The 15,320-nt window shown below is 39.7% G+C and overlaps 1 protein-coding gene across 1 annotated transcript in view; it reads right to left on the bottom strand.

Annotated features, from left to right (window-relative positions):
• The window catches only part of LOC124170036 (zinc finger protein 845-like), a 219,248-nt gene extending 204,658 nt beyond the window's left edge, over nt 1-14,590 (bottom strand). Inside the window, exons 1-4 of the mRNA XM_046548722.1 lie at nt 14,137-14,590; nt 13,748-13,879; nt 9,718-9,849; nt 845-973 (exon numbers count right to left, since the gene is read on the bottom strand). Coding sequence (XP_046404678.1) covers nt 845-973; nt 9,718-9,849; nt 13,748-13,879; nt 14,137-14,298 — 555 coding nt within the window. The 5' untranslated portion in view covers nt 14,299-14,590. The remainder of the gene's footprint in view (nt 1-844; nt 974-9,717; nt 9,850-13,747; nt 13,880-14,136) is intronic.
• Nucleotides 14,591-15,320: the final 730 nt, after the last annotated feature.

Raw genomic sequence — 15,320 nt, 5'->3', positions numbered from 1 at the left:
AATCGTACTTCGTATAATCGAGAGTTTATTGTAGCCACATTTATAACTTTACGGAGTCCCTTGTGGGTGACAATGACATCACCGGTGTATGTATCATGTAGTTCTGGTATACTTAAATTATTAATGCTTTCACAGCTGTTCAATATTCGAAAACCTTCTCACATGCGTCGAAAAGGATAAAATGCATTTAGTTGGGCCATGGAGCAGGTACTTACAGGATGGGCGTGGTACATCCTCCAAACCCTTTCCTCGACAAGCTCACCCTAGCTAGCCTGCCTCATTGACCCTCCGAGCTGTGACTCTGCAACTTGAAAATCAACCAATCAATCCGATCGTCAAAAAAAGATTGTTTGCATTTTATTTCTGCCAATCAAGCAATCAAGTACGTCTTTGAACCGTGTTTCTGCGATGAAAAATAACCATTTTATTTACTTTGCTAAAAATGTGGCTGCGGACCACCGGAAATTAGCCATTTTAGCAAAGTCTACAAAATCGTTATTTCTCAACGCAGAAACACGGTTCAAAGACGCACTTGATAGCTTGATTGGCAGGAGTGCGATGCAAACAATCATTTTTTGATGATCGAATTGATTGATAGATTTTCAAATGCAGTCAGAGTGGTCTCGGAGGGTTGAAGAGAGGGGCCAGCGAGGGTGAGCTCGTGAAGGAAAGGGTTAGTGACCCTTCGAAGTGCTTCAGCAAAAGTGCATGGCAGGTAGGGAGAAAAAGAACGTTCACAGCAGCCTGCCATGCAAATGTACCAGGCACGTTCACAGCACTGAAAGGGTTAAAACCAATTAATTGGGACACCTTTTTTCGACATCCATTGCGCAGTGGGACCCACCTTGTCCGCTGCGCAGCGTGCCCAACTCTCAACGTACACAGTGGTGCCCTCACTCTTGCGTTCCCCCTCCGTGGTCGAACAATCCGCACCAGCCTCTCTCCTGCATTTGTCAACGTACGCAACACCAGCCTGAATGGAAAAAGAATTGCCAATGAACACAGTGTGCACACTTTTGTTTGTAAAAGCCTGAAGAATCTGGGAGCATATTCTGGCCCCATTGAGGGAATTAAATTTAAGTGACCGCACAGGTAACTCCTGATTATCAGCGATTTAGATAAGGAAAGGTGGCATGAATAATCTGAAACACGTATATTCCAAAAATTCACTATTACAGTAAAACCTCTTTACATCGTAATGGAGGGGACCAAAATTTGGGCAATTTGATGTATGGAGGTTCTCTATAGAGAGGTTTTAGTGATAGGCACCATTTTTTCATATCCTTTGGAAATTAAAGGTGCTACTGTCTTTTAAACCATTAAATTTATGTGTTTAAAGAAACATGCATGCATTAGTGAGCATATATTTATCATTTAATAATTTCAGAAAGCGAGAGCTATCGCATGATTTTTACCATGATTCTAGAGAAAACAATGTTATCTCTCTTGATTCAACATTCACTTAAAATGATTAGGATAGTTGGATACCTTTTTATGTTATCTATTGTTAGGTATTCTCTAGTACGGAACAAAATGGCCACAACCAATGGGTAACATGAAAATTACAGCATATTAAAGGTGTATAAGAAAAATAACAAAGGTGAAGCATTTATTGCTGATAATAATTTCATTCTATGTATGTAATCACAACTGCATTAACGGTCCCTAGTTGTCTCGGTACAATTTGCGTAGGTAGTTGGGCTGTCTTGGGGGTATCTCCTTGGCATGATAAGTGGAGGTTTTACGATATAAAGAGGTTCACTGCATAAGAGGTTTGCCTATACATTTACATGTAAATCTGACGGGACCGTAGGGTTGGTATGAAGTATGGAGGTTTATGATGTAAAGAGGTCCACTACGTAGAGGTTTTACTGTATTTCATAACTAGCGAGAGTTGCTCGGGAAGGATAGTACCCACTGGGGTGGGAAACATAGAAAAGGGAATTCGTGGTCACATGGCACGATTTTTAGGTAAAAGAAGAAAGCAGGTATGACCATGGTATACATATGTAACAGAAAACATTGAAAAAATATTTCCATGTACCACCCATGGGATCAGCTTACACCCTGGTCTACACCTTTGATCGTTATGTGTGTCTGTACGGGCTTAGATCAATTATGTCCTGTGAATGCATACCCCAGCACCAAGATATTCACCAATATTATACAGTGGAACCTCGTTAAAGCGAGTACGGGCTATAGCGACACCCCCGCTATTACGAGAGATAGCCGATGCACCGTCAATTGACCCTAAAATAAGCTAGTTAAAGAATTCGTTTTTACGAGACCCTTTCGGTGTTGGCTCTCGCTATAGCGAGGGTTTTACCGCCGGAAGACTTTCGTGAAGACTCCTTAACCTCTGTAATTGCTAGCGATCTGTTAGAAATGAAGTTAATGGAGTGCTCAGTCTCAAATTTATGTGGTAAACTGTCGTTCGATAAATATGATGATGACGAAACAATGCTTTGCATGATTTTTATTCAGTGCGGCGCTTATAAATTGTTTGAATAGTTAGTCGTTATTTGAGTAAGGAAATTTAGTGATGCAAAAAAACATCGCCTTTCGTCTGGATTTATGCTTACGTTTATCAGATAGATGTTTATCTGTCGCCGCACCACTCCTGTTCCTGTATATCTGTTCGCAACAGGTATATTGGCAATTATTTGCTCCACCTCCGGTAAAGCGACAATTCGCTATAGCGAGTGTTTATTAGTGCACCGTGGGGTGTCGTTATATCGAGGTTTCACTGTACATACATGCAGCAGACTCCTGATTACACAGCTGCGCTTTATCCTGATTGCGAATTATCCGTGTATGATTCTCAATATTATACCTAAATTTTTGATCTCTATAAAAAAATAATAAAATCGGATGCAAAATCATCGGAATTACTGGGGTCACTTACTACACACACTACATTAAGAAATCACCATTCTCACTTGACACTTCTAAAGAATCTTGATATTCATAATCATAACACGAGAAGCAGAGACAATTATGCTGTGAGACAACATAACCTTTGTATTTTTAATACTGGTCCTGTCACCATGAGTTGCAGGATTTATAATAACCTACCTGCCTCATTAAAAGATGAAAAGGTGAAAGGAAATTTCTCCTCTAAATTAAAGATGTACCTTTTAAACAATACCTTTTATTCTATTGAGGAATTCCTCAATTCTTAATTGTTTTGTGGTAACTGTGTAACATTCTTTTATGTATTAATAATAGTAATAATAATAATAATAATAATAATAATTTTATTTCTGCTTGGTTACAGTGTAACATAGAAAACGTCATAGTGGACAAACAACACATGAGATAAAAAACATAAAGGACAGATGACAGTGGTACATATTTTAGCTTATTTTAGCATATTTTTTTTTTACACAAGTGGTAGAACTCATCTAGTGAATAAATTGAATTTTGATATATAAGCGTTTTTAATTTGTGCTTGAATGAGTTGCTATTTTGGATTGCTTTGATATCTGGTGGTAGTAAGTTAAAAAGTTTGGCCCCTTTATGATATGGTCCTTCACTAGCAAGTTTAGATGACCTCGGTTCAATATGTATATCATGTTTTTGTCGTGTGTTTATTTGGTGTATTTGACAGTTTAGATCAAATGAGTTCAGGTTTTTTTTTACATACATTATTAAATTAAATACATACAAGGCAGTAAGAGGCATAATTTTTAAGGATTGAAAATGTGCTCTGCATGACTCCCTATTATTGTTCATTCTGTATTGTTCATTCAGAATCTCTTGTGTGAGTGTTTATCTTTTTTGACGGGTCCTATATATGTTTTTGCATATCTTTTGGCACCAATAAATTTATTATTATTATTATTACTGCGTTAATGCTAGGATACACCTGGCTTATTATTTCCGTTAGAATCCCCTTCGTAAAACGGAAGCCATCGCGCGCTAGCTGCATTCACGGAAGTACCATGTTACTGTTTTCCAAGCCTCACAGCACACGACCGCACTCGGTGATCATGGATATACGTCCCGCAGCAGTTGCAACCCACGCAACTTGTGCGAGACGTGACTACCTGGCGTGGTGCCTGACAGTGTGGTTTCCGACGTCGAGCAGTGGTTTTGAAGCATTCGTGCTAACCACTTTTCTGTATCCATGATCACACATCCATGGATGTTTAGTTTTCGAAACCTGGCCTTAGATGGAGCATAAATGATATGAGTAAAACCGTGTTATCACCGCTAAAAAGATCGCGAACTGGCAAAGAAAGCTCTCATTGAATCCGGAAGCACTCTTAACCCTTTTAGTGCGGCGGGCCGATATATCGGCTTTTGCTGCTCGGGCGAAAAGTGCGGCAGGCCGATATATCGGCTCTTACGTAGTACATTATTTAATTTGCTATAACTTATTACATTAATATATCTTGTTTCAGTAAACGTAAAAATATTTTGTCTATAATAACCAGTTTAACCTCAATAATAAAAAAATGCTTACGTATATGTAATAAAATAGCTTTGTAATGTTATTTTTCCTAGTTGCTACATTTTATGCAAATACCCTCCGCATTTCTCGCCAGTACCCCAAGAAGAAGGATAGCACTAAGAGGGTTAAATAACAGAATAACTACATAAATAATAATATACTGTTTTTTTTAGGTAAATTATGAATATTGCAAGACATTAAAGTGAAAGTTTGGGTTATCCGTGTTTTACGATTATTCTTGCCATATCTCCCCCATCATTAGCCGAGATAATCGGGAGTGTACTTCTTCATCCCAGCGTTTGTCCCGCGCTATTGCAGGGTCCGCTGTTCTGCAAAGACTTCTCCACTTGGCTCGATCCAGGGCGTCTACTGGCATGGCGTTGATGGTTTTCATGTCTGCCTTAATTTTGTCGAGCCAGCGCATCTTAGGTCGTCCTCGAGGTCTATGTCCTTCAGGGCTCAGCCACATTGCTGTTCTCGCCACGGAGTTCTCGTCACTACGCACCACATGCCCATACCACCGCCGTCGAGCCTCCCGCATCTTGTCCGCGATTGGTGCAACTCCCATTCTTTTCCGGATGTCTTCATTCCTGATGTGATCCAGGCGGGAGATGCCTAGGATCCATCGCAGCATCCTCATTTCCATGACATACATGACCTGTTCTTGATTTGCTGTGGCTGGCCAACATTCTGCTCCATATAGGGCCACTGGGCAGACTACGGTCTTGTATACTTTGGCCTTGAATTGTTCGGGCATTCGACGGTCGCACAATACGCCAGTCACTTGGCACCATTTCAGCCATGTTGCATTAATTCGAGCTCGTGTGTTGGCGGTTGTGCTTCCATCGTTGCTAATATCAGAGCCCAAATATTTCAACTTCTCAACCTTCTCAAGGTCTTTGCCGTCGATGCTGATCATGCCTTCGGTTTGAGGTCCACACTCCATGTCCTCAGTCTTCTTGGTGTTTAATCGCAACCCATATTTGCCGAGTCGTACCTTCCATCGTTGAATTCCCTGCTGTAATTCGGGTCTGGTGGTGCTGGCAAGGAAGACATCATCGGCGAACAATAGCGACCAAGGATGAGATTCTAGGAGACAGGCCGTGAGTGTGTCCATGCACAGGATGAAGAGGAGCGGAGAGAGGGCCGATCCTAGGTGGACGCCAACAGTGATTGGGAAAGGCGGTGATATTCCTGATGGGCAACGGACGGAGCTGGTGACGTTGGTGTAGAGAAGCTTCAACCATGACACGTAGACTTCAGGGACGTCGCGAGATCTGAGGGCATCTGAGAGATCTAATAGCCCGGATAATCGGGTTTATGCTGTAATTAACTGTCGAATCCTTGGAGTTATGTTTTCCCTTTGTGCTTCGAGTCAAGAGGTGTGCCTACCCGTAAGGATACCAAACAACAGAAGTTGTATGACGAGACCATGGTCCTTATATACTCGATGCTGATCTCCGACTCGGGAGTATTGCTTCGACGCACGCTTCACCACCCGGGGAACAGCAGCGCTGCCACTAGGGGAAATGTCGAACTATCCGCGATATCGGCTGTGGTTCGGAAGCTTATCGGGACGAGAAAGAGACTGATGTGGACGATTCATAGGAGGAACGATTAGATTAACTGAATAATTTCACCATGGAATTGCGCTATGGGCCGTAATTCACTAGTTTTATAATTTATAAAGACCTATATAATTTATAAAGAGTAAATAAGACCTATTGAAGCTGAATTAAGAGTAGATTTAGAAAGGGTTGCACCAACTCTCAGAATTTGTTAATTACAAACATGGAACTAACGCGGCAACAATTCGAAAACATATCAAGGCAAGGACGACTTTTGCCTCCTTTAATGGCAGTTATACAAACACAATTATACATTTTGAATGCACAGTAACGATCTAAAGGCATATTATAGCCTTAATATACTCATATATTATAATACCCTACGAATCTAGTATTACAATACCCTATGAAGATCACGTATTACTAGAGGTCCGTGAAAGTGGTTTTATTTTTTGCTAAAATTCGTTTTAAAATCATGTGATTTCGGTGTTATAGAAAATCTTGGCGGTGTTATTATAATGCTACAATTTCCCACGTTTATAGGCATTTTATTATTTCATGGTTCACATTTCATGAATACTTATATGTACTTAAATTAATCATTTTAAATTAACAGTTAACAAAATTTCGATTGTTCAAAATTTCTGATAAAACTAAATGAAAGAAATGGTTCTACTTATAATCGTTCAAGGTATGTGAATGGTTCAAGTATTTAGTCTTGGTGAATACGATCGGCAAATGGCATATTCCCACTACCTCGCATGTGTTTACTTATGTGTGTGTATAAGAGCCATTCCAGAATTTTTGGATTGTCAAGTTTCTCAACACTAAATAAAGCCTTTAAAAATTTCTATAGTAGTAGCAACAAGCTCCTCCTTTGTTTTCTTTGACTAAGTGACTGAGTGTTCAAATGATAGCTGTCATTTAGCGGGTCCCCTTTCTTTCGCCGGTTTATGTGTATTCCTACTGATGTGCTTTAACAAAACATCTAGAATGAGAAGCTTTCTCACTTGAAAAAATAGATATCAGATTTGGCCAATGTTAAAATGATTTTTTTTGCATTGTAGCTCAGTGGAGAGCCGAATATCTGATGATCCGTCTGCTAATAAGGAGAATCCCCTCTCCTCCTATCCTTTCTGTTCCTTCCTTCCCTTCCCCCAACTGCTAGCGCTTCGTGCTTTCAAATAACCATACGTGTCTATGGATGTCTTTAAACGAATCAAATCGCGCAGTTGACGGCGTGGCGGTGTTGACGGCGCCCATTTCAATCCGGCCCGGAGGTGCGCCGTCTACGGCGTGATATACAAGCAGTGCTACATTGAGGCCGCTTTCAGACAAAACGACTTTTCGCCGGTCGCCGTTCATGTCATGACGCCGTGAAATTCAGGCCGCTTTCAGACGAGACGGCTCTCTGCTACGCTGTGGGCCGTGCAGTGAACAACGGTCCCAACATACCCGGTCCCAGCTAGCGGCCGTGTTTAAGTCAACGAAATTGTTACATTAGACCCACACTCAAGGTTTTCCTGCAACAAGTTATCCAATAACGCTGTCTAATGCGTCGTGGTGAGTCACCGGAATTACTGCTCGGCATTGACGCGTCCCGGGCGCGTGAGCTTGTATTTCCGCTCTTCCGCGGCCGCGTTAAATTTCTTTCCGCACATTTTTCATTCATAATATCTAATTCTTCAGGTGAGAAAGCGCCTCATTCTTAATATTTCAGGATTGATACATGGGAATTGAAGAGAGAGGCTGTGATAAATTTAACAGCAAATTCTGGCGGAGAAATCACTACGGTGCACGATAATACGCGGGTGCGTTATGCGCGAGACTAAACAAGCCAATTGACCTTGGAATCGTAATGAGATAAAGCATATGAACGTCAGCAGCGTTAAACAATGAAGGCTTAGGCTTTAATAGGTTGTGACTCATTAGATGTGGATTTTTTTCGCTAATCCACCTAAAATCGCACAAAACGCGAAATTTCGTTTTTATTCACCGATTTCGCATTATTTCGTTTTATTTCGCGATGTCGCGTCTCGCGAAATTCACGGACGTCTACGTATTACTTTACCAAGACCTAACCTTACGCTGTATAAACGTTGTTTCTTGTTTATAGGCCCAAAAGCGTATAACTTATAACCTGATTCATGTGGGAAAGCAAAAAATAATAACGCAATTATGAAAAACATACAGTCTTGGTTGTTTAGAATGCAAAGTACGGAGGATATTTTTCTATGATATAATACCATGTAATACATGTACGTACTTACATCAATTCAAATGCTGTGCCTAAAATGTTCTATGTCACCATGACCCTTTGTAAATGATGGTGGCCATGCAACAGGTTGTCCCTAATGGCTACCTAAAGTTACTCCTTTTTATGTAATCAATTCTATTCTGTGCTCTTTATTTTTATTTTTTGGAGCAATAAAACAATTTATTTATTCATAATAGTAGGCAAATAGGCTACACACACTCAACAGGTACATTGAAAATCTAACTATTTCTAATCTGTGAACCGCATAGCCTTGCGAGCCACATAGCCTGCGAAGTACGAGGACACAAGGTCTGGTGTGACAATAGTGCTGTAGTCGTGATCAGTAGTGTCAACACTGCTTGGCATTAGTTCTTTATCAGGCAAACCGTGCGTTCCCCACTGTGCCATCAAGGATTGTCTGGTACTGTGCCTTCCTGTGATCACTGGGTGAGATATCATTGTATTTCATAATAGGGTACTTTCCCTCATCAAATAAAACGAAAGGCATTGATTTTGATTCGTTACCCACCGTTAGTGTATTCATAATATATACAAATTATTTGGTTTTACAAATCCCAGTTTAGACGAATATTAATGGCATATTTCAACCTCATTTGAAAAAGGCCAGATGGGCGCCCATGCAATGCCACTCCACGTGACGTCACAGGGACCTAGATGCTATACGAGTAGTCAGCAGTTGCACATCGTCTCAGATTACCAATGCATGCACGAGGCGTAGAGCTCAGGGAAACATGTCTTAATAATCACCGATTAAAACTGGCTAAGGTGGGAAAGTTTTCTTCATTTGATAGGGTATTAATAATCCTTATTTAAGCCAAGCGCTACCAGCTTGCAGGGTACTCTGCTACCTGCTAGCATCCTGCGTTATATCAGAGCTCAAAGCCTTGCCCCAAGGTCACCTCACACAGTGACAGCGGGAACCAGAATGACGTCACACGGGCTTTTCCCAGCATTCCTCCTTAGCCGTCGCATTTTCGCATGCTTGAAAATTTTCACTTTTCGTTTAATCACAAAAAATAGACATGTATCGTCATTCGAAAATCTAAAAGCGTGAAATACGTACTCCAGGAGTAATAATCTTTTGATTTAGGCAGTAAAAAAATATTAGGAAACCACCCTATTACGACGCACAATTATCAATTGCCATTGACGTGCTCTGCTGATCGGGTCTTTCTCCGCCTCCGTACGTGATTAATATCCACTTCTGAGTCTTCCGATGGTTTGTATGCAGCTTCAGCAAGCTTCCCTCTTTCGAACCGTGTGCACCGTATGAAAAAAGCAGTATTTGAACGGAAGTTATGGCACGGAAACCTCTCCCTGTTTTTCTTTCTCATTTTATCGGCCGATTCTGACGGCTTCCATGAAAATCGGGCCTGCATTGATTGTGTCAAGGGGCAAATGCACGTATTTCGTACCTCAAGAACTTCAGGAGATGCGTCATTTGAGCGAGCAGGTCCTTGACGTTCACCGCCGACAAAACCATTCCGATTGTTACCGCCTCCCTCGTCCACAACGTTGTCACCCTTCACCTCAACTTTGATGGGACTCTGAAAAACGTAAAGAAGAAATTTTCACGGAGTATTTAAACGCAGAAGTGTGCATAGATTATACACATTTGGTGGAAGCCAATTTCAATGAAATATTGAAGAAACTCCTTCATGATACGTCACTTGGTTGATACTGAATTTGAGAATACTTTGAATATCCCACACATTTTTAATCAACACCAAGAGTGCAGTCCAATGAATGCTACTTTCGCTACCAGACACTACCAACGGAAGTGCTCCGGAGCACCGATCCATCGGCACTACGTTCGCTACGAGAATTTCTTTTCGGACGGGTCAGGAGCGAAGTCAAAATGGCGGAAATGAATGAGGGCGGGTATTATGAAATCGAAGACATGGTTTTAATTGCAAATTGAGGCAATAATGGTCATTGAATATTAATAAATATGTTCAAATAACATTTAAATTAATTTTATTTCACAGTATCGAGGTTCCACAAAGTAAACAAAGAAACTTTGGATTGTATTTCTCACACCTACCCATCGCCTACCCCTACTAATTGAAACTCATTACCCTAGTAAAAGAAAAAGTACTCTACCGTTTTCTCTCTTAAAACACATTAACTTATTACGGCTAATTACTATTATAAAACATTAATCCATTCCATGTGTATCCTATTTTTCTTCAGATTTTAATTTATGGCATGAGTTGATGTGTCGATATATGTTCTTACAATCCTTTCTTGTAGTACATGTCCCTTTTAATAATTTTTTGTTGGCTTTTGAATGTTAGGGCTGCTTCCAGAGACATTTGAGTTCATTTTGGGGGAGATACGAGAATGTTTGCGGATAGATATAGTTCTTGCTATATATTTATTTAAATCACAATTAAATTTACATCTATTTACTAAGTGCGTACACTCCGTTACTTCGTAGTCACTTTTATAGGAGAAAAGCGTCCACATTCAGCGTCCATCATCTGCAACGTGAGTAAAATCTCCATTGCCTCAGTGCATTCCCTTTGAATTTCCGCCAAAAATTGACTCGCTCCTCCGCTGACCCAAGTTTTCAGGGGAGCGTCTGGAGATGGTCTGGAGCGAGGCTGGAAACGGGTTCATGACGATTGCCGTGACGTCACAGCCTAACCTGTGGCACTCCGTAGGGAATAACAGACTGCTTGGTGGCGCTCCGAAGCATTGGTAGCATTCAACGAACAGCACCTTGAATGCAATTTTCAACAACTGAGCACCACTGTCATGTTTCAAAAACTAGAGGATCATTATCCAAAACCATCATCATATCCATCAGTTTGCAAACCACGACTATGTCTAAATAAATAATAACAGTGTATGTGAATAAGTTATGAATGTAAAGTAAGCAACAATTACAGAAAATACCTACAATAGATGATTATCAGAAGTGGAACTCATATTAACAGGGTTTCACATTAGATATGCACTGTTGAACTGAACAATTTTTTTCATGTCATTTCACTGGTACTTGATACAGTAATCAGCTTCAACATTATACAATAATTTCCTATAATTCATCATCATTAGTCGACAATCGCAAGATTTGTTTGATAAGGCTCAACATTCCTCTCTCCTATCCGCTAGCCTTTTCAAGGGGCGAAGCTAGAAATTAAGGCTAGAGGGGGGGGTTTTAGGAGCATCTAATACTTATGGGTGTAGGGGTATTGCATACCCACCAGGGTAAGCAGGAGTTGTGGGGACCCTCCTCCAGAAAAATTTGAGGAATAATGGTTCAAAATGGTGATTTTTATGGCTTTCTATGGGATCTTTGATAAATACTAGCACTATTCCATACGGTATATTGATCGAAATAAGTGAAATGGATTAAATTTAAAAATTTCTCTGAGATCTGGGGGGGGGGTTTATCCCCCAAAACCACCCTCCCTCGCCGTGCAACTGGTCTTTTCATAACGACCTATTTCTTCTCTTTTTTAAATCCTTTATAACCCTATGTCCTATGTAGCTCACTCGTGGCCGTCCCTTGACCTTTTTCCCTTCCACGAATGTTTTCATCAGGCCATCATGTCTCATAATTTAACCAACTATGTTGTCCCGTCTTCTGCTTAACACGTTGCGTACCCGGGTATTCAAATTCCTAGGGACGCCAATTGTGGGTGGACGTGTAATTACCCACACAGCAGAAATACATCTCGGATAAGTCTCTGAGACGTCTCGAATATCGCATGTTACGTCTCAGAGACATTCTGAGAGCTTCAGAGACATCTCTGAGACTTCTCTGAGATGTCACTATGTCCAAAAAAATGGTCTATGTGACATCTCTTGAGACGTCTCACATAAGTCTCTGAGATGTCTCACTAGACTTTGTACCATGGTATGCTTTAAATTTAGGCAAAAAAATAATTAAATTTAAATTATACAGTTATGGCCTACTTTTCTCGATCCTTTTTAGCAATAAATTTTGTGGTGGATGACCTTTTGAAAATAAGAAACCCATATTAAAAGTCGTGATTTTAATAGTTAAAACTGCAGAATTACACCGAAAAATATTTATGGAAGGCATTGATGGTGTTTAAATACGTTTTTTCATTTTTAATTCCTGAACGTCTCATGATTACATCTCCGAGACATCTGCGATATTCGAGACATTTGAGACCATAGTGAGACGTCTCTGAGAGGTACGTTGCTATATGGGTAGGGCATATTGCCTTTGGTTTAAGCATGGTTAAAAAGCTAATGTTTAGAATATAACTTTACCCAATCAAACATTATAATGCATCAATTCATTATGAATTATGATCAACAACTGAAAATGTACTAACGAATACGTATATTGTACGCTTTAAAATTGTTTAGGTTGATGCACCTAAATGACGAGAATCTTCGTCATCCGTCCGGAACGTTTGGGAAAAAAATGACGAGAATTCTCGCCATCCGTATGCAACATGTTAAGGTTTTTAGGAGGTTTCTTTTTTTCCCACTCTTCTAAGCACTTTCTAATTACTTACTTGGTCAATCCATCTTTATCTTCATCATTCTTAAGCATAGCACCTCATTTCTAATGCTTCCACTCTTGACATCTCTGTTCCAGTCCATGTCCAAACAATGCTTTCATAGAGAAACATGGCCCCATACGTAGAATCCGATGAATAGATACACCATTGAATATTGCACATTGTTAAATTGTGTACTATGTTTAAAAATTTTTACAGAAAAGGAATTATTTTACTGTTTTCAATGCCCAAATACAGGGTTTCCCATTTATCTCGACCACCCGAAATAACTTTTTGTCCAGATGCAAATTCAAAAATGTGTCAAGCAAATGCCCATTATCCATCAGGGGGACATTAATCAGCATGACTGCCTTCCTTGTAGCTTTGTTATATGCAAAGATATAGAATAGAAGTATGTCTTTTTTAAACGGCACCCCATATTTTTTATTTGGCAATTCATTTCCTATCCTAAAGACTTATTCAAAAACGTAGCTTAGTGGACCATTAACATAAACACAACGTTAAAGAGGACATGCAGGAACGTATCATAATTGGTTGTTATCGTACGTGTTACATTGTTGTTGTGTTACATTGTTCCGGTTCTTCAATCAGTGGGCCATGGAAGATAGAAATTTTGCTATTCAGGAAGTAAATATTCCAGCTAGAATATATGGCGGGATCCATCTAGATCTAGCAAGATTTAGAAGCAAACAACTAGAATCTAGTAAGATTAAGCAGGAAGCAAGATAATGCGCGTAAACCTTTATAAAATTTGTATACATTCTTAAACAATTGCCATGACAATGTATACGAATATATACAAATTTTATACAGGTTTGTATACAATTTTTTCATAGGGGCATATATCAACAATGAATGTTTATGATCCTTTCCCTCAATCGAGAGATTAACTTTCAAGACCATCCTGAGAAAAGAAAACCGAAATAAATCGACTAACCGTATTCGTTTCCACCAGCCTCCCCAACTCCGTCACGGAATGAACACACATATCCTTGAAATCGCGAAACTCTATCAGCTTTGTAACGCAGAGACAACACACTGTTTCCGGCAAACTGTCACCCTGTGCAACCTTAAAAAGAAACGCCGATATCATAAATACAATCAATGTTCATCTGGCGGGCCAGATGTATATACAATTCGACGATGGGTATCCGTGAATCGGGCAGTTCTTTAATTCTATTCATCAACTACAATACAAAAAGACTTTAATCCAGCATGTAAAGATGATTCTGGTAATTTAACTCTCTAAGTAATTTTTTCAATTCACTCATTTTTAATCCGTGTTGAAACCATTGATTCACAAATTTACTGCAGTACACCGCTTACTCTTATATCAAACAAATCCTCCACAGCCTCGCCGATGGTCATGCTGAAATCTTCATTCGACACGAAAAGGTTAAGGTAATATTCACGAGTCTTCAAGCAGAGCCTGCAGATATCAGTCTCTCCATCGTTAGATGGTAAATATCCAGAGCCAGAGGTTTCCATGATTATCAGCGAATCACGGATTCTACGGAGGGATGCTTGTTAAAATAAGCATTAGCGGATGGAGTAAACACTCACTCCATGGCGTGAAATTTTCCACAGGCAAATTAGCACGAGGACGAGATGATTCGCCTTAATAAAGGGCGAGACAGACGTAAACAGAAACATTTTATGCGACTTGTAAACATGAAACCACGTTGCTTTACCAATAGAGGAAAGAATTACTAGCCGTTTTTGCTAGGAAGCTACTTCCAAATTGCCCTCCACTAGTTCACGAAATGCAGATGTCCTCACTGTTCCGCGGGTTTTATTTTTAATAAAAGCAAAGGGCTGTAAATGTAATTTAAGAGAAGAAAATGAAATAATTTTAGAATAAATAAATATAAATGTAGTTTTGGAGTTAAAAATCATTTTAACATACGCAAAATTACTAAATGTATAAAATTTTGGTACCATATTGACGGCGTAATAATCGATAATATCAGAAAGGGCGAGTAGCATAAATGCCAATAAAACGAGACTAAAATCAGCAACTCGAAATATCCAAGTTGAAAACATTCTGCTTTCCTAATTTTGTTAGTCAATTGTTTGTTCCCAACCGCAGCAACCGGTCTTGTCTGGACTGTCGTTCGAATGGCAAAATTTGATTATTTTATTTTCCTTTTCCTCGATTTTGGCAATTTCTAACTCATACTTAATGTAACGTTAATCGATGAAATAAGAATATTCTACACCATCGCACAATCCCTGTTTTTACCATTTCTTTCCGTGGAAACACGTTGTCTCTCGTAAGACCCGTGTTTTGTGGAGTATATTGGAAGAGTTTTTATTATCAAGATTAGTGAATATTAGATGAGAATTTTCGTTTAAGGCGAACAAGCAGTGCCAAAGTGGATCAATTTGTTTTAAAAGTAAGTATTTTCCTTCGGAAAATGACAAAATCACCTTATATTTGTTATTCGAAGTGATGAGGTAGGCAATTTAAATGATGGGGAGGCTAGACAGGGAACTGCAGCGAACTGCAC

Source organism: Ischnura elegans, chromosome 13, assembly GCF_921293095.1.
Source record: "Ischnura elegans chromosome 13, ioIscEleg1.1, whole genome shotgun sequence".
In the NCBI taxonomy this organism is placed as follows: Eukaryota; Metazoa; Arthropoda; class Insecta; order Odonata; family Coenagrionidae; genus Ischnura; species Ischnura elegans.
The sequence above is the reverse complement of the archived record's forward strand: the minus strand, read 5'-3'. Positions and strand labels throughout refer to the sequence as shown.